Source organism: Diospyros lotus, chromosome 2 (genome assembly GCF_014633365.1).
Source record: "Diospyros lotus cultivar Yz01 chromosome 2, ASM1463336v1, whole genome shotgun sequence".
NCBI lineage: Eukaryota > Viridiplantae > Streptophyta > Magnoliopsida > Ericales > Ebenaceae > Diospyros > Diospyros lotus.
Window position 1 is genome coordinate 308,628 of NC_068339.1, and position 20,738 is coordinate 329,365.

Below are 20,738 nucleotides of genomic sequence, written 5' to 3' on the forward strand. Positions count from 1 at the left end.
TACTAGAGCGTACAATGATAAGAGAATTTGGATTTAGAATTTGTTAGTACAGAATTTAGAGAAAAAAGGGACAATCGAAGGAAGAAGATAATCCTTATTAACTAATATAATTAATACAAATTCAAGAGGTCTCTTATATAGATATGTGCATGACGACTCCATTAAACTAGAAAATAAAAAATCATAGCCAAGTCTTGTTGTTGATCCTCATCGACCCACGTAGCCCAATTTCATTTTGTGTGGTTGTTGGCATTTTGCACATATCCTTCATGCCCCCCTTAAGGATCCTTGTCTGCAAGGATTATTTTACCACGCTCAAAGCAATTTTGACAGCTTGATAATACAATAATTGTCCTCCATAGTCCCACCGATGTAGTAATCCATTTCTGAATTTGTTTGGTCAAGAGATTACCATGGAAATCTGATACGTCCACTTTAAAACCTGCTCTATCTTCAACGAAAATGGATTCTTTCCAATAAAGAGAAAATGATGAAATATTGCTACATTTGGCCTATAGACAACAATTCCATATAATTGATTTTTTATGGGCTCGTGGATTGTGACAACGGGTTCCTCATCAAAGATTGGAGAACCGTCATAAGTACCATCGTCATCAAATTTATCCCACTGTTTGGGATTGTATGGTAAAAATAGGTTTGCTTAGTGTCGGAGAGCTTGAAACTCGAGTAGCGTGAATCTAGTTAATGCTTGACTCATGTCAGGCCAAGATTTTGTAAACTTCGTTACAAAATTCAATATTGGTTTTGTCGTGAGTATCCGTCGAAATCGGCTCCGATTCCAAATGATAAGGGAATTTGGATTTAGAATTTATGAACATAAAATTTAGAGAGAAAAGAGAACAACAGAAGGAAGGAGATAATATGCTTCTTAACCAACATAATCAATACAAATTCAAAATGTCTCTTACGTAAAGCTGCCGCACTAAGCTAGAAAAAAGGAAAACGCTACTAGAAGAACAACTAACTACTAATCTTATCTAAAAACAAAAGGAAAAGAAAATGGACCACATACATCTTGTTGCTGATCCTTATCAATCCACGCAGTCCAATTCCATTTTGTGTGCTTGTTAGCATTTTGCACGTATCATATGGCCACCCATATGATCCTTTTTTTTTTTTTTTTTGAGCCCACGAGGCATACATATACACAATTTAAACTTTCTTAGTTATAATTTTAAGATTAATCAAAATGAATAAATTGCAAATTTTAAAATTTATTTATATTTATTTTTTGAATGAATTCAAAATTTAAGTTTGATGCGTTCTTACTTCTTTAAAATCCTTAATATGATAACTTTGTTAAAGTAGAGAAAACTTTTGTTATAAAAATGAAATATATATATATATATATATACATATACAAAGTTTTATATTTTGCAATGTTATATATATATATTAAATTTCAAAAAGGAATTAACTAATTAAATTATTGTATTCAATAATTTAAATAAAACTAGCTAGATACAAATAAAATAAAAATTTAGAATAAAACTATACTCAAAAGGACTTGACTTGTAATCTCTGATAATGACGTCAAAGTAGTGGTGTTAATGTTAGCATTGGCGACGACGATAAAGATGAAGATCTATTGAGAGGTGAATGTTCTATGTGATTTTTTGTTCGAATGTGATAGGAAAATTCCTTGGTAAGTCATAAATGATTGAAAATGAGTTTTCAATGTATTATTTCATCACACTGACTAAGATCCATCGCATAATAATGAGTTATTGAGTTTAATTAGTCCATAATTTTTACTTGGTTGGACGTTAGCAATGGAAACATTAAATCACATGATAATCATCAACAAAATATGGGTTCACTATGAATTGAATTCATTGCCAATTAGATTATCGTTATATATATGTTACAAAATATCACTCAAGATTGTCATAGTGTTTCAAGAAGATGAAGAAATTCTCAAAAAACATATTGCAAAATTCGATATAACGTCAAAAGATTTGATGTTTTATAATTACTATATGGCAGTAAATCTAGAAAATCACATATTCAAAAGCAAAGCGATTGAAATAAGAATTGTGTGATTTGTATTATGTTTTTGATACCATTAAGAATTAATAAGAGGGTTTAATTGTCATTAAGAGCTAGTGCCGATTTTGTATCCTATAGAAGAAGGGTCTTGTAGCAACAAACACCAAACTATTGACTCATTTCATGAACCGTGTCGACAGTTTTTCAAAAGTTAAAAATTGTTGATTAGTCGATGAATATTGTCGATAATTTATGTTTAGTAGATTGTGCATGAAAGCTTTGGGAGTTAATGGATTGTCGACTATTTATCTCATACGTCACTTGTCAGTACCAAGGGCTACATGGCTTCAAAGTGGATTACCACGGATTAATCTTCCAATTAGCATATAAAAGAGAGATTAAAAAATGAAAGAAGAAGCTAGAAATTTTGCTAGTATTTTTGCAGACCTAGCTTAATATTGTTCTTTTTGGTACGTACGTAGCTGCTTCTTCTTGTTCTTCTTTTCTTAAATTTGCTCTCAAGGTGTGTGTTGAGATGGGTTTTTGAAACCAATGAGAGCAACAAGCTAGCCTAGCCCGCACATGTCTATTAATTAATGTGGCTTTTAGATAGCAAGGATCGAAGTTTTGAAACTTTCTTAATTTGGTGTACGTGGACCAATTAGACCTTGAGGAGAAAAATGTTAGCTAGCTTGTGAATTAAGCTTTTTTTTAATTATTTCATTCTTTGACTTTTCAAAAATGTATTTTACTAAATTGTTTAATTTTTTACAATATTCTAATAATGGATATTAATTGCATATTAATTGTTTAAACGCTGAAACTTCATATATATATATATATATATATTATGAGGGGAGAGAGGAGTACGTACGTAGTTTTGTCCACAAACAAATTTATTATCAAATTAATTGTGGAATAATAATATATTCATTTTCAAATTTCACCTACTACTTACTTTGAATATGGAATTTGGTTTAGAGTAGTTGAATTTCATAGAATTCCAATTTCATTCCAAACATACAAATAAGTTGGAATTGGAGATGAACTTGAGAAAATTTTGTGAATTAAGTTCATAATTCATTCCAAATAGCTAGCTAGCTAGGGATTAATAATTAATGTGTTAATTATATTTTATATCAGTTTAGTTAATACAAATGTACAATATGTTAATTCTGAATATTATTATTATATATGAAATAGCTAGCATTATTAATTGGTGGAGTTTACGTACAGTACTTAATTATAATCTCAATTTTGTTGGTAACAAAATTATTATAAATTTTAATACATGTACATGTACACTGCATGGCTGTCATCTATCACCTATATATATATATATATCATCTATCATCTATATATGGTATATATGTACACTGGGTACGTAGCAATTTCTTTATTGTGGTATATATATTTAATTATATATATATATATATTACCTTAGGCAAGCAATCACAACTTTTGAACTGTAGTAGTAGTAGTAGTAGTATTAATTCCATACATACGGAATTGGCAATGAATATTTGTGTGTATTATATTATTATAATTCAATATATATATATATATATATCCCAGCACAGCAGGATAAGTCCTGTTGACATATTGAATTTGACATTTCAATATTCCATGTAATCAATCCAATCCAATCCAATCCAATCCAATCCGATTAAGCAACAAGACTTGCTCTATGCAATCTCTCTCTCTCTCTCTCTCTCTCTCTCTATAAATTGCATGCAGGTTGAAGCTGCTCTGATCACCAAACCAAGTCTTCTATCAAAGGCAAACCACATATCATCCATCGTATACAAATTGTTTCTTTAATTTGCTTCTTCACGATCATGAAGCCTTCAACAACACTACTGCTCCTCTCAGCACTCCAGCTCCTTGTCCTTGTGTTTCTCTCGCCGCCTGCCCCAACTAATTCATTCTTGCTTGTTGCAGCCGATGCTGCCCCCGAGGCTGTGCGCGACATCGACGGCGACAAGCTCCGGGCCGGCACCGAGTATTACATTCTTCCCGTGTTCCGAGGCAGAGGCGGCGGTGTCTCCCTCGGCCCGCGGAACGCCACCATTTACAGTTGCCCTTTGGACGTTGTCCAGGAGTCGCAGGAGCTCGACAAGGGTTCCCCGGTGGCCTTCTCTCCGGTTAACCCAAAGAAAGGCGTCATTCGCCTCTCTACCGATCTAAACGTGAAGTTCCCATCGGTGGCAACGGTGTGCATTCAATCCACCGTCTGGAAGCTGGACAGCTACGACGAATCGAGCGGGCAGTACTTCATCACGACGGCGGGCAAAGAAGGAAACCCGGGTGCGGAAACCGTAAGCAACTGGTTCAAGATCGAAAAGTACGGCGAGGAGGATTACAAGCTTGTTTTCTGTCCAACGGTGTGCGACTACTGCAAGGTGATGTGCAGAGATGTTGGGATTTACATCGACGAGTATGGAACCAGACATTTGGCACTCAGCGATGAGCCTTTCAAAGTCAAGTTTCAGAAGGCCTAAATATTATATAACCTCTTCTTGCTGTTGCTGTTGCTGTTGCTGTTGCTGTTTGCTAGCTAGCTCCTTGTATTTCTAAGCTATATATATATATGTATTTCATGTGCCTGCTTCAACCACCCTGCATGCTATCATCGTCTCATCTCATGTAATGTTTCCCAATAAATGAAGAAGGCAATAATAATGGATAATTAATGTAATGGTAGAGGCTGCTCGTCTTTTTTTTTTTTTTTTTTATTTTAGTCGCAATCAAATTAATGAATGAATGAATATGAGGAGAGAGAGGCCCAACCCTCTCGATCAGTAGCCTTCTCGCGGTCCTCATGATGTGATGTGATAAAATATTTTCCACGTGTGTGAGTGATGCGCCTGCGACCTCGATCGGTAGCCTTCTCGCGGTCCTTATATTCATTCAGTACTGTATATATATATAACCAGCTAGCTAGCTCAATGACATTGACTAGTCTTTTGGCCTTTTTTTTTTCTTTTTTTAACAATACAAATTAAGTTACTTAATTTTCATTACTAATTAACTGGAATTTGCATCCAAGTTTGTCTGTCTGTCTGGACTTTGCTAGACTCTATATATATATATATATATATATGCAACTTATCGAATTTTTGTAAATTTTAAAATTTTAAAGATAAATAATAATTGTTTGAAGTTATTATGGAATATTTGAGGATTTAACCAGAATATTTATTTATGTTGTTTTAAGAAAATGAAAAATTAAGGTAATTAATTATTTTATTTGAGAGTAATTATGAAAATAATAAAATAAATTAAATTGATGAATTTCTAAAAAGTTGGCACATAAGTGAAATAATGAAAACTGGAGCAAAAGTCACTTTAAATATAAAATGGGTGCAATATGAAATAAGCGGCTAAGTGTGCACGTGAGGGGCGAGGGATCGAGCCTTGGTAGGCGCAAAGAAAGATGATGATGTAGCCTTGAGTATAAATAAGAAGAATGGACGTGAAATTGAAACCAAAAGAAGTGGCGTGAGTTTGAGGAGAAATTGAGGCAGGCTAATTTCAAAGTTAATTTATTATTAGTTAATTTGGGAAGCTAGACTAATTGATTTGATAAATAACGTTAGAATTAGTTAAGATAGTGTATTAGTTAAATTAACGACTTATCTTATTAAAATAATTTAATAGAAATTCATTGAAAAATCTCAATAGAATTGTTGCCATAAATCTATTTAATTAATTTAGGTTATTTGTGATTTTATAGGGAATTTTGAGTGCATCGACGATATGCTTATTGAGTTATTGGTTGTTAGCGGTTGACAAAGTAAGGGTTTAATATGTTCTGTGTGTAAATTACTTTTACCATGGCTTACATAAGATGTTGAGGAAGTGCCTAGGCATGAGACAGTAGATTTCTGACCGTGGGAGTCTCAAGATAGGATCTTGGAGGAAACCATTAGGGGCCACTTAGAGCCTGAGATAAGTGCGGTGGACGGGGTTGTATGCATGTTGCACTTCATATTTATTTATAATGTCATACTTAATAATTTACTGTATTGCATATTACTATTACTGAGTCCCAGGACTTATCATTTCATTCTCACTAACCACCCAAATAACTCGAGGTCTGGTAAGGGAAATGCGGTGTATGCCGATGATCAACTGAATGATAAGGGCGGCAACCCATGATGGGAATGCGGGCCTAGTAACCTGTATCTGTCATGTAATTATTTTGTGGTCGTGTTGAACGTTGTTTGTATTTGCCAGTTGAACTATTACTTTTAATGAGCTTTGTGTGAGTAAGTTATGATATATCCTAATTGCAGCTTAGACCCCACCCAGGGCTCCTACTCTATTTTTATTCTCCTGTTATTTGGGCATAGCAGGTCTCCAGAGTTGGACCTGTTGACATAACCTTGGGTTACGGTGACATCCGATAATGGGGACGCGACGTCACAATATAGATGTTGGAATAGTACGAAACCACGTGGCTATGGATGGATGGAATTAATTAATGTATAGTAATAGACTAACAGTTCAACCTAACTAGCTAAACCTCATGCTCATTGCCCATTACGTACTGTATATATATATATATGAGTTCCGCCTGCTAACCCCCTTCTTCTATAAATTCCAGCTCCCTCCTCATCTCTTCTTATACTACACAACTAGTTACTTACTAATATCATACTCATTCATAGCTAATTAAGCTAGCTTGCACCCCTTTTTCACCATGGCCTCGCCCTTAACACGCACCCAGACGATAGTATTACTGTAACGCCTAACTTTTTCGAGCGTTAAATAACTTTGAAATTTTGGGAATATATTTTTTTTTTCAATATAAATCATTTCCTGACAATCCCGTTCTACCTTCGCAGCTTACTAAACAAGAATCAATAAGTTAAAACAGATAATCATCATAAATGCGGAAGCTTAAAATCGAAACGTGATATGGTGCATATCTGAATTCACTTAATCACTTCATAAAAATTTGTACCATCATATCATTAAATATTTAAATACATTGAAACTTAACATCAAGAGATAACAATTTAGCACCTTAGATACAATTTGAGGACTCCTTATAAATACATTAAATCGTAATGATTATACATAATCATCAATATAGTACAATCTTCTAACCATGACTAAGAACATGTCCTGAATCCTCAAGAATGAGCATATACCCGAACAACTTGGCGAACCCATCGGCCACGCCATAGCTGTAAATCTTAACTAGAACGTTTGAATGTTCCCCTCATGGGCATAACCCATTAGAAGATGAAACTTCTAGTGAAGGACCAAAAACATATATATGAATGCATGATGCAATAACGTGAACAAACATTTGCCCTAGTGTAACTTCCCTAGTCCAACGGCTCAGCTAGGAATCCTAAGTAGAATCTCGAATCTCTGTAGGATAAACCTAACGTTATTCCATCAATTGCCCTAGGAGAATTACGGCTACACTATCGGAACGACATCCCATTCCAACGCACAAATATCAATATACCAATAATATCGTGTCATACAAATATCACGACTTTTCATGCAATATGACAAAATGATCATAACATTCATAAATAGCATGCATATATAAGCAATCATATCATAAACATAAGTTCTTGGGATAAAATCACTCACAAAACCATACTTAGGATATGAAAACTCACCTTTAAAGATAAACTTAAATTTCTCGAAAAGCGTGCATCACCTCGATATGCGTGCCCAACCTTGAATTTCATGCTAACTCTCGAAAGTTGCACCAATCACTTTTCCTCAAGCACATAAATCATAAAAAACATATTTAATCACTAAATATCTCAATATTCCAATTTCTTTCATTTTTCCTTTATTTTCTTCCATTTTTCCTTCTAAAAATCCCAATTAATACTCTCGAGACTATTTTCTCGAATCTCTTTCCACAAAAATTCATAATATCCAATGAACTTCAAATGAAAACTACTGAACTTACCCGAATGTTGCGTTTTCAAGCAAAACGAGGCTGTTTGGTGCAAAAATCGAGACATCGAGAAGTTCAAATCCAAATATTTTTGCACAGGCCTCTAGAGCTTGATTTTAGAGGAATTTAGCAATTTTTTTTCAGAATTTTCTCAGCTTGGCCTCGCCCAAACAATTTGGCTCATGCGCCCCCACTAGTGGGGCCCAGCTGGCGCGTGTCCCACACACGCCGATCGTCTTCTTCCTCAGCTCGCCGGACAGCTCGCGACCCGTCTGGTTTTTTTAGCCATATCTCCTTCATCTGAACTCCGATTGACTCCCCGTTTGAACCTATGGCTTCTTCTTTTCACCCTTTACCGGATAATACCTTAAAATCCCACAAACAGAGCCATTTTTAGACTGCTCAAGTTCATTTTTCGATGAAGCTCATTTTTTCGATGAGGCTTCGAATCTCACTCATCTTTCAACCAAAATGGCTCAAATTGCACAGAAATGAAGTTTAGGACATGGGCAACAAAAGCCCCTTATCCCATTCTCCCAAATTATTCACAAACTTACAGATCTAACAAATTAATTTTCTCAAACTTTTCAGCCATTCCTATTTATAGGCAACCCGAGCCTCCAAACGCTCAAGGTTGCTCAATCAGACTTCTCCAAACCTCTACCGCCGCTGGATCGACCTATTTGATGCAAAAATCAACCGCAATCATGACTTTGCATCACTTCCCAAATTCAGCCAAAAAGTTGGTCAGCTTTTCTTCAAATTCCGGCCATCCTCATGGCTCTTGTCAGCCCAAGCTTGATCCTCAAGCATCTCCGACCAACCTTCGTGCGATCCCCATGGCTGAAATGGCCGGTCGGCCACCAGATCCAGCTGGTTGGCCATGGTAGGTTGCTTCCAGGTTTATCTTTCCTAAATTGCATTTTTGCCCACCTAATTTTGTCTCTTATGCCTTGGCCCATTTTCAGAAAGCCCCTGAACTTTTCAATATTTCCATTGAGTCCCTCAAGTACTAAAACTTCCATTTCACCTTTGAAGATTCCAAAAACTCACCATCTCAGCCTCCCTCCGGCGAATTCAGAAAACTACACTTAAGCCCGAATCTTCGTTTTGACCATATACCCTATTGTTTATTCTTGAAACCACTGAAGGGTTATTCCTTATGAAAAATCAAAACCCCCACAAGCTTCCCTTGACTTTCCAGAAGTCACTTAAAACAATTCGATTTTGCAGCCTAAATGACAACTGCATTTTAACTGTACCTAAAATGGTTCTCGATTCTATTTCTTCCGATGCCATAAATTCTATCTCGAGATGCTCGTTAATGCCACATCATTTTTGTTTGGCATCTCGGCTTCAGTGCACTCCCTGCAGTCGATTCAATCATTAATATGGTAATAAATTACCCTTATACCCTCAATTTATCTGAAATTTCACTTTTGCCCCCAAAATAATTTACTCGAGTCCTTTAGAATTTCTCGGGTATTACAATTACTATTAGAAAAATATAATAAGAATTTTTTTAACATATTCATACTTTTTATCTTTCATTTTCTGTTTTAAGATTATTAATAAATCACAATAAGATAATTATATTATTAATCAAATAATAATAATATTTATAATACTATAATTATTACTTAAAAATATAATTATTATAATACTATATTTAAACTAACAATACAAAAATATTAAAATAATATAATACTACGCAAGGAAAATAAAAGCACAATAGTAAATAAAGGGATGACAAAACCGAGAATTATATAACACATAGTTCTCTTAAAACATATTTGTCGCCTCACCAAAGTGTTAAAGGCTAATTGGTGTCTATTTCCAAGGTACAACAGTTTACAAACTAAGAAGTTAACAAAAATTTCAAACCCTAACAACGAATTGGAACACTAGTTGAATGCTATTAAAATTGGAAGTGTTGTTGCCAAAATACAACAATCTATTTTTAATTATGGGCAGACGTAAGAGTCTTGTCACCGTGAGCTGGATCGTCTTGGTGAATAAGAAAATCTATTGAGCAGTTGGATCTGATAATCAGGTGGGTCTGGTGGCCCAATAAAGCTGATGGTTTGGGTTGATATTAAGGGTTAATGGGCTGATAGATCTGACGATCTGGTGGATTTGATAGATCTGACGTTCTAGTGGGTCTGATGATCTGGTGGCCTTAGATAACCGAGTGGCTCTTGATAACCGAGTGGCCCTAGATAACCGAGTGGCAAAGGATAACCGAGTGGCCCTCCATAACTGAGTGGCCCTCTATAATCGAGTGACCCTCCATAACCGAGTGGCCAAGGATAACCTAGTGGCCTTCCATAACCGAGTGACCTGCAAAACGAGATCAATGTTAGGGCGCGGGTGGAAGTCCTCGCGCAAACCCTTTGATGCCTAAGCTAGTTCTCGAGAGCCAATAATATGGAATTGTGTTCAGGAGCCCAAAAGTGCTTACCTTGTGATGAAGACATGGTCTCCTATTTATAGCAGAGAAAAGAGAGGAGATGTGCGACAATCGGGGCGAGAATCTCGCGACCCGTTTCGATAATTTTGCTTCCCATCCGAGAGGGGAAAAATGAGAGATTGGTCCAAGCCCACTCGACCATGACCGAGTGGGGGGCCACTCGGTCGTGCCTTATTTTACCCTTTTCCTCGATTCGATTTTGAGTAGTTCCCATACCTCAACTTCATGCCCGATTTACACATTGATTCAGCTCGAATCTCTCAAAAATCAAAACACAAAAGTTATAGATAATTATCTTAGATTTTCATAGGACTTTGAATCAGTTCAATCGGAGTTCGTATGAGAGAGTTATGCCTAAGAAACCAAAGTAGTGTCGTGCTCACTCGGCATAAGCGAGTGGGTCCTCCCCATTTGGTCTCGGCTCGACCTCTTGCTCCTTCGGCTTGTTTCCTTGATCTCCTACAACCTGTGGGGCCTTTGGGCTTCATGTTTATGTCTCGCAACTCTTTTAGGTCTTGTGACTCTCCAAGTTTGTAGAACATATCAAGAAGAATATTAGAACTTTTAGAAAATAATTATGCAGCAAATTCTCTCATTTTTTCCAATGGAATAAGCTCTCTATTTATAGAGGAGGAAGATGAAAAAGATAAGAAGGATAAGACGTGAGAGACTTTGCTACCTTCCTCAATTATATATATATATAATATCTTTACAATATATAATGAAGTAACCACTTTTCATATACATTAATAATTGAAATAGTAACTTGCATAGTACTCTACATTATTAATTTTAATCAGCTACCTCACACAGTGCACGCATAGTGCCCCTCATAATTCAACGTATAGTGCACCTCTTGTATTTTTTTTCTTTCTTTTACTTTTATAATAATATCAATTATATATTATATTACACATGCCTCAAACAATTTTTCATTTGCCCGTTTATCAATTTAGACATGTGAATATACAAATATTCCAAAATTTTCTACAACTACTACTATAGTTGCTTCTATATCTCTGCCCCATTCAAGCGGGCATCAAGTATTATTGTTTCTTCTAGGTCAAAGGATAATCGGATGAAGAGCTTGAGACAACGACGATCCGTTCACACAGGGGGTGGCACCTGTAAACATTCTGGGGCTCAAATAAGTAAGAGCTCAAAGATGGTAGAATTTCTATAAGGTTGAAAAGAACATACCTTGACTAATGACTGGCTAGCTTATATAAGAGAGAATGAGATAGCCCCTTGCGTGTCAATGGCCGTTGTGGGAAGATAGAAAGTCAAGATTTTTTAGGCCGATGGGGATCAGGGGTTGAGATATTTGGAGTTGATATGGCCTGTTACAGTCGCGAGGACCTCAGAGGGCTTTGATGAGATACGGGTGCTACAGAGCTGGTGTTGGGCTAAGATCAGGCCTAGGGATCGGATCTGCTGCCAAGTTATGGGCCTATTGTTTGGGCCGAACCCAACGGAATCAATACTATCCACAACCCCTCAGATCAGATGTTCACAGGGGTAAGCATTTGAGGTCAAGATGCACGGCTGAGGTGGTGTTCGTGTTTAGTTCCACTACAAAAAATCCTGCATTTAGTGACGAAAAATTCTGTTACTAAACCTTAAAAGTTCGTCACAAAATAGTTTAGCGATGGATTTAGTGACGGGGGTATCCCCGTCACTAAATCTGGCGTCGTTAAATTCTAGCGACGGGGTCATTCTACGACGGGATTAGCGACGAGAGTAAACACTCATCACTGATCAGCGATGGGTGTAACACCGTCACTGCTCAGCGACGGGTACACCCCTGTCGCTGATCTTTAAAAATTATTTTATCCACATAAAAACACTTAACTTTTGTTCCTTTATGAACATATATTGGGCCTTAGGTTTCTAATACTTACACCCGCCATGGTCTATTAACTCAAGTTCTTTCCGCCTACAATATTCTTTAAGGTCCATTCTAGCCTTGGTATTATCTTTAATTTTACCCTTCACATCCATTATTGTATTGAAAAAATTGTCAAAAATATTTTTCTCAATATGCATGATATCTAAGTTTTGTTGGATCATATTATTTTTCTAGTATGGCAATTCTCAGAAAATGCTCCGTTTTGTCCAATTGTGCTCCACACCATACCCAAGTATCGCACAATCCTGTAATTGGACGATAGATGGAAAGTTACAGACTCTTTGAAAGATATGATCCATAGGCAATAATTGCCCATGACAATAAAAAAATGACGTCTTTCCACTATATTTGAGATTGAAAGCTTTAGTTTTCTCCATACAATATAGACATGTTAATCTACCCAATGTCATCCAACCAGATAATATTCCATATGCAGGAAAATCATTAACGGTCCACAATAAAGCAGGATTCATGAAAAAATTATTCTTTGTTGATATATTATAAGTCAGAACACTTTCGTACCACAATAATTTAAGTTTATAAATTAGAAGTTGTAAGAACATATCTATCTTGTTTTTTGGATTTGATAGACCTGGAATAATAGTAGTAAAAAAAAAAAACTCACTTTTCAAATACATTCCAAGAGACAAATTATATGGCGTCACAATGACTGGCCAACAAGAATACAGGTGACCCAATTTATCATACGAAGTGAACCCATCTGCACGAGCCTCACGTTTCTAGGATCGGCGGAGAAGATAGGATATTTCTAATCAAAATGTTTCTATTCTTTCCCATCAGACAGGTGAGATAATACACCAGACTCCCTCCGACTTTCATGATGCCATCTCATGCTCGAAGTTGTAACCGTAAAAACATATATTCTCTATAGCCTTGGTATGAGAGGCAAATATCACATTTTTTTTATAAGAAATTTTTTTAAATTTTCCTTTCCAACTTCTTACAGGTTTAAAACAAGGATGGCTGCAAAAGTTACAACTCATCTCGGATTCATCATTCTTATAATACAACATACACCTATTTGAACAACAATCAATCTTCTGATAACCGAGACCAAACTGCGAAACCAACTTCTTGGTATGATCAAAATCAGTTGGCACACGATTATCAATTGGCATTGTTTGATGCATAAATAACATGATTTTATTATACCCACTTTCGAGAATGTTGTAATCAGACTTTATAGTCAACATCCTAACTGTAGTAGAAAGTTCACTTTCTACTTCACAGTTTGGATACAATGGAACTTGTGCAGTAGACAACATGTCATAAAATGCTTGTGCATTTTCATTCGGTGTTTCATCTACATTATAAGTCTGATAACCACATCCACTACCAGTATCTTGCATTATATATAATGCATTCGATTGCCCGACTGCATCCATTACTATCTGTTCATAGGAATTAAATTAATCCCTAAAATTATCTTCTCTATAATATTTATTTTCAACAACCAAATGAGGCACAACATGCACTTTTTCACCATGATGCGTCCAATAACAATAACCCTTCATAAATCTATGTTTGCAAATATCTTTTTTCACCCCATTTACTGATTTAAACCTTAGACACTCACATTTCATACAAGGGCACTTTAACTTTCCTTCTAATTTTATGAAACTTTCTTGGGTAGACACAAATTGAATAAACTCATTGACACCCTCATAAAATTCTCTAGTAATCTCGTCTCTTCTTAGATTATACCTATTATCAATCTATTTACGATATGATGGAATTTCAATATTAAATTCAATAACATGTATGATGAAAAAAACTATCTTGAAAATTCACGAAACCATCTTTTAGTACTACAGACCAATGTAATTTTTAATTGCATTTTCAGACATACACTACTTTAAATTTTTTACCAAGTAACAAAAGTTTTAACCAAATAATAACATTATATTTGTAGTTATAATTTTTAAAAAGTATTAAATAAATAACTAACCCGACAACAATATTATCGACACTTTTATATTTAAACATATTATTTATTATTAAACTAATCATTTTTACAACTAAATTAGACCACAAATTTTTATTTATTTCAATTATATATTATTGTATAATCTTGTTAAGATTTGTCTTCATTAAACCTAGAGTTAGACCTGCTTAAATCTTGAACCCAACCCATTTATTATTAAAAAATTAGAAAACATATATTTAATATTTTTAATTGATAATATATAATTAATAAATTCAAAAAAAATTAAGTTCTTTTAATTTCTAATAAGAGATTTAACAAAAAATAAGTAATTAAAATTAATAATTATTCTTAAAAAATAAATAATACAGAAGTTTTTATTTTGTGAATATTTATTTTAATTAAATTTAAAGTCAAAATATCTAATTTAATAGTCAAAAATATTGATTTGGCCCTACAAAAATTATTTAACAACCATATTAGTAATATTAATAACATATTAATTTAAAACTCCCATTGTGATTATTATAAATTTAATTTTAATTATATATTAGTATCTATTTTTATTAAAATTTATTTTAATAAAATTTCAAATAAAAAAATCCCATTTGTGCAAAATAATTTTATTTTTACCTACAAAAATTATTTAACAACCATATTATTAATGTTGAACCCCACCCATTCATTATTAAAAAATTAGTAAACATATATTTGGTATTTTTAATATATAATTAATAAAATTAAAATATTAAGATCTTTTAATTTCTAATAAGAGATTTAATAAGAAATTAAGTTAAAAAATTATTAATTATTCTTAACAACAAAATTAATACAGAATTTTTTATTTTGTGAATATTTATTTTAATTAAATTTAAAGTCCAATTATCTAATTTAATAGTCAAAAATGTTGATTTGAACCTACAAAAATTATTTAATAACCATATTAGTAATATTAATAACATATTAATTTAAAACCCCCCATTGTGATTATTATTAATTTAATTTTAATTATATATTAGTATCTACTTTAATTAAAATTTATTTTAATTAAATTTTAAATCAAAAAATTTCATTTGTACAAAACACTCCCCATCCCACTACCCACTGTGAACCCCCCATTTATTATTAAAATTATTTTTTTAATTAAAATTAAAATTAAATTTAACCCACCCGCCCAGTGTAATTTTTTAATTAAAATTAAAATTAAATTTTAAATTTAAACCCCATCACTGTAAATTTTTAAATTCAAATTCAAATTCAATTTAACACCCCCCCCCCCCTCCTCACGGCCGCCCCCTCCCCTCTTAATTTTGTTTTTATTTTTAATAATTAAAATTAAATAAAAAAAATTATATCCACCGCCGCCACGAACACTCAAATCCCCCCCCCCCCCCCGCCCCCCCACTCAGCACTCACAACTTTTATTAAGATTTATTGTTTTTAATTTAATTTTTTATTTAAATCACATAATGCATAATAATAATAATTTATACAAAATATATAATAATAATATATAACAATAATAAACATACAATCAATTTAAATAACAGAAAATTTAAATAACATGCAATAATAAACATACAATAAATTTAAATAACAGCAAATTTAAGAATAACAGTTAATCATTCAATAAATATAATAATCAAGTAATAAATAACTATTTACTATTTAACAATTAACTAAATAATATCCGTTATGTAATAAATATTTAATATTGTAATTTAAATATCAAATAATTAGCAAATAAAAATAAAAAATACCTTCAATTCTTGATGGGATTCCTATTTTCTTAATCAAGACTAAATCACAACAAAATAAAATTACTTTCGTGATTTTAATGAGAGTGAAACAGGAGCAACATAGTAAGAAGTAGAAAGATATTAGGAGAACCTTCAAAGCAGAGAAAACACGGAAAGAAACGTAGAAGGAGGATTTTAAGGAAGGGGGAGGGGGGTATTGTGAAAGAAGGAGAGCCAAGTGTCAAGTAGGGAGAGGAGGAGGGGAAGGAAGGAGGCAGGCAAATGCCCGCTACAATTAGCAACGGGCAAGTGGCCGTCGCTAAAATCAGCGACATGAAGGTGTCGGTCGCTACTTGCAGCCCTTTACTCGATACATCGGGCAGATGGGCACACTATATAGCAACGGGCTAGCCTGTCGCTACCTACACAGTACCTCTGCCCGATACATGCATCGGGCAGAGGGTCTGCACTATTTAGCGACAAGCTCTTACCGTCGCAGATTTTTTTTGGAATTTAAATTACATATTATTTTTAATATTTTAAAATAAATATATATTTTTTAACTAATTAAAATAAATTATCAAAAGTATTTAAAGAACAATGAGTCAAAATAAATAAAATATTTTTTAATAAATAAATGATTAATTAATTAAAAGTAATAAAAGTATTTCTTAAATGATAAATTATGTTTATGTTAAATGATTAATTAAAAGTATTATATTTAATTAATTATTTTTCTTAAAGTATTAAAAGTATTTAAAGAATAATTTATTTTTTATTTCTTAAATGATTAATTATGTTTATGTTATAAATAATAATAATTTTATAAAATACTTTACTAATTAATTTATAATTTTAAATTACATATATTTTGTAAACTAAAAATGTTAAGTCTTTGAATAAAAAAGTAAAATCAACAATCATTTACGACAGACAGTCATCCATCGCAGATGGAGAATTAGTGTTATGTGACTGTTCGTCGCTGAATAAAAAAATTTTAAAATTAATATATATTTTTTAACTAATAAAATTAATATAGTTCTAGTATAGATATTTGATTTTACGATTTCACATTAATTAAAAAAAATAAGTATAAGAGATAAAGGAATAATGAAAAAGAAAAGTAATAGAAATAAAACACTAAAGAGTACTTGATGAACAATGACTGAAGAAAAAAATAAATTATTTTTTAATTAAAATATTTTTCAATAATATGCAAGTTTATCCTTAATTTTAAAATGGGAGGTCAAGATTAAACTTTTATTTCTTAAATGTTAAATAGTTTTATGTTATAAATCATAATAATGATATAAATTATTTGACTAATTAAATTTTAGTTTTAAATTATATAAATTATTGAAACTAAAAATTATTTTTAACAAATGCATTTAATGCAACTCAACCGTTTTCAATGGTTCAACCGTCAACTATAAATACTTGGATGATACAGTATTAATTATAGGATTAGAGAACATTCATTACAAGTGTTCAAGTGTTTTAACTTACAAATTTTTATATTTTATCTCTCATTTTTTAAATTGACACAATTTTTCTCATGCTATTGTTGCATTCATTATTATTATTTATTTTCTAAATCTTGTATTAATTGAGAAATATTATAACTGAAAATTTTAATTCTCATATTATCTCTTTTGATTGAAGCAATTTTTTATGTATTACTTATCAATAGCAAGTGTTTTAGGCCATACAAGTATTATAAGAGGTTGTATCATCTAGCATTAGTGCTAGAAAACCAATATTGTGAATATGATAAGTCTCTTAATTGAGATTTTTATAAATTATATATTTAACTATTAAAATTTTCATTTTCAAATAAATTTTAAAATTTAAATTAAATATTTTATTAATTTCACAGTAAATTTTTATTATGTTTTGTTAAAGATTAATTTTAGCAATATTACTAAGTTCTTGAATTATATAGCGTGATATCATATAATTAATGATGAAATTTGAAACAAGTGAAATGTATTATCTGAATATCATGGATATTATTCATTTAAGAATATGAGTATCCGCAAAAATATAACATATTACTCAATAATGAACATCAATATCTTTAAAAATGTATGAGTATATGGGGCACATCTAGATTTTTATTTATGTACAATTATGTTTTTTTTATACAATTATTTGAATTATTTTTTTTAATTACACTTATTTATTTATATTTTGAAGTTAAATTTATTTTTATATATGTATTTTTAATTTAATTTAACCACTTTACTTTAATCCGTAAAAAAAATAATAATAATAAATACAAGTACATAGATATAATCAAAATAACCAAAAGTTTCGGTTATCACAATAAAAATATATATATATTTGATAAAATTGAGTAAAAAATATAAATTTAATTACAAAAATGTAAAAATAAAGTTTGAATTTCACATTTTATAAATTTTTTCCAAATTTTTACATATTTTTTAAAGTGTAAAAATTAAGTTTATAAATTACAATTTTTTTTAGTTTATTTTTCCTTTTTTGTTGCGAGAGATTTAGTCAATTGCTAAAGTTCTTCATTTTAATATTTCTTCAGTGACGAATTTATTTTGTCGCTATAGTTTTTTTTCTTTTTTTTCTATTTTTTAGTGACGAATTTCGATGAGAAATTCAGTCTATGCCCCAAAATTAAATGCGCGCCAAACCGCACTCTCTCCTTATGTGCGTATCGCTCGAATTAGGATATTAATCCCAGCAATAATTTCAAGTGCTACACTTTGGAATCGAACCGTCAATCTCCAAACACCAAAAACCTTTATACAAACACGCGAATCAATTGATCTGGATGCCTCTTTGGTTATTAAAGTACATAAATTATACTTATAACATTTTCTTTCAAACTTTCAAGAATTATATTTATATTTCAAAATTTACAAAAATTATTTAATGAATGTTAATTTTAATATTAATGTTAGTAGAGGGAAATAAATATTATTTTTAATTTTATTTCATTACTAATTTAAATAGAAATTTATAAATTATTATATTAGTAGTGAATTTTTTTTCTTATTTTAATTTTAATTTGTAATGTCATATTTTATTCATTTTTAGGAATGATGAATATTAATTTTAATTAGACATTAAATTTTTAATTTAATTTTCTTGTCAGGGAATATCCCCTGGCTAAATTAAAAAATTTTAATTTAATGTTTTTAGATTTTAAATATAATATAATTTTCCTTTTTAACAACGGGTATATAGCTGTGGCTAAGATTGTAATTTTAAATTTTTTTTTTCTTTTTTTTGCGACGGGTATACCGATCGCTAAATTTTTAATTTTTAAATTAATTTTTTTTTGTGTTTTAGCAATGAGTGAGTCCCCATCGCTAAAACTTGTTATTTTTATTTATTTTATTTTTTTAGCATATTTTCTATTTTAATTTTTTTTTCTTTTTTTGCGATGGGAGACCCCGTCGCTAAATTTTTTATTTTACATTTATTTTTTTTTATTTTTTTAACGAGGGAGGCCTTGTCGCTAAATTTTTAATTTAAAATTATTTTTTTCATTTTTTAGCGACGAGTTGTCACATCGCTAAATTTTTAATTTGTAAATTATTATTTTTTATATTTTAGCGAATGGCGAACCTTCGTCACTGAATTTTTTATTTTTAATTTAATTTTTCTTCCTTTTTTTGTGACGAATGCATTCTCGTCGCTAAACTTTTTAATTTTTTCCTTTTTGTAGCAACGAAATTTCTATCGCTAAATTTTAAAATTTATTAAAAAAACATAAAAAAATGTTAGTGATTGGCACTTCCAGTTGCTAATTCCGTCGTGAAAAAAAATATTTTCAAAAATTAGCGACGGAATTCCGTCGCTAGTGCGTCACTAATTAGTGACGAATTTTGTCTCATCGCTAATTTCGTCGCTAAATAGCATATTTCTTGTAGCGCTTGGGTCGAGCTTAACCATTCTGAGAGTTGTTTTCGACGTCCTAACGAATAACGCACTCCGACGTTCAAGTAAATAAGAGCTCGAAATGGTAGAGTTTTTGTAAGGCTGAAAAGAACATGAGGGGAAAACCCCTTGCGTATTGCTAGCAGTTGTGTGAGGATAGAGAGCCGAGATTTTCGAAACTGATAGGGATTGGGGGTTGAGATATTCGGAGTTGATGGGACCTGTTATTGTCACGATGATCATAGAGGGCACTAATGAGATATAGATGTTGGGTCGACAACAAGTTTAGGGTCGAGAACGGGTCTAAGGATCAGGTTTGATGCCAAGCTATGGGGCAACTGTTTGGGCTAAATCCAACGGAATGAATATGGTCAACATATTCTTCCGGCCATCCGCGACAGTTGTGGCGGCTTCACGCTCCACCAAGGGAATCTCACCTTTCCCACTTGCCCGTTGGACGTTGTCCAGAAGCGCCTGGAGGTCTACAAAGGTCACCCTATGACCGTCTATTATGTGAACCCAAAGAAAGGCATTATCCTCCTTTCCACGGATCTCAACGTGAAGTTCTCGTCCTTCACAACCATCTGCGCTTAATCCACTGTGTGGAGGATGGACAATCACGAGGGGCAGTACTTGTATTAACATCCATTATTCAAATCACAAGACAACTAACCAAACTCTGATATCACTGATGGGAGAAAAACACGTCAAATCAAATAATCACAGCATATATAAATAATTATCTCTTCTTGTGTGAATCTAGTAGGAGTCATATAATTCCCAAAAATGATTTGAGGATATAAATGATATTT

General features: G+C 32.2%; 1 protein-coding gene across 1 annotated transcript; it reads left to right on the forward strand.

Annotated features, from left to right (window-relative positions):
• Nucleotides 1-3,751: 3,751 nt before the first annotated feature.
• LOC127795286 (miraculin-like) lies at nt 3,752-4,708 on the forward strand. The gene has a single exon (XM_052326876.1). The coding sequence runs from the start codon at nt 3,849-3,851 to the stop codon at nt 4,509-4,511; it is 663 nt and encodes a 220-aa protein (XP_052182836.1). The 5' UTR covers nt 3,752-3,848; the 3' UTR covers nt 4,512-4,708.
• Nucleotides 4,709-20,738: the final 16,030 nt, after the last annotated feature.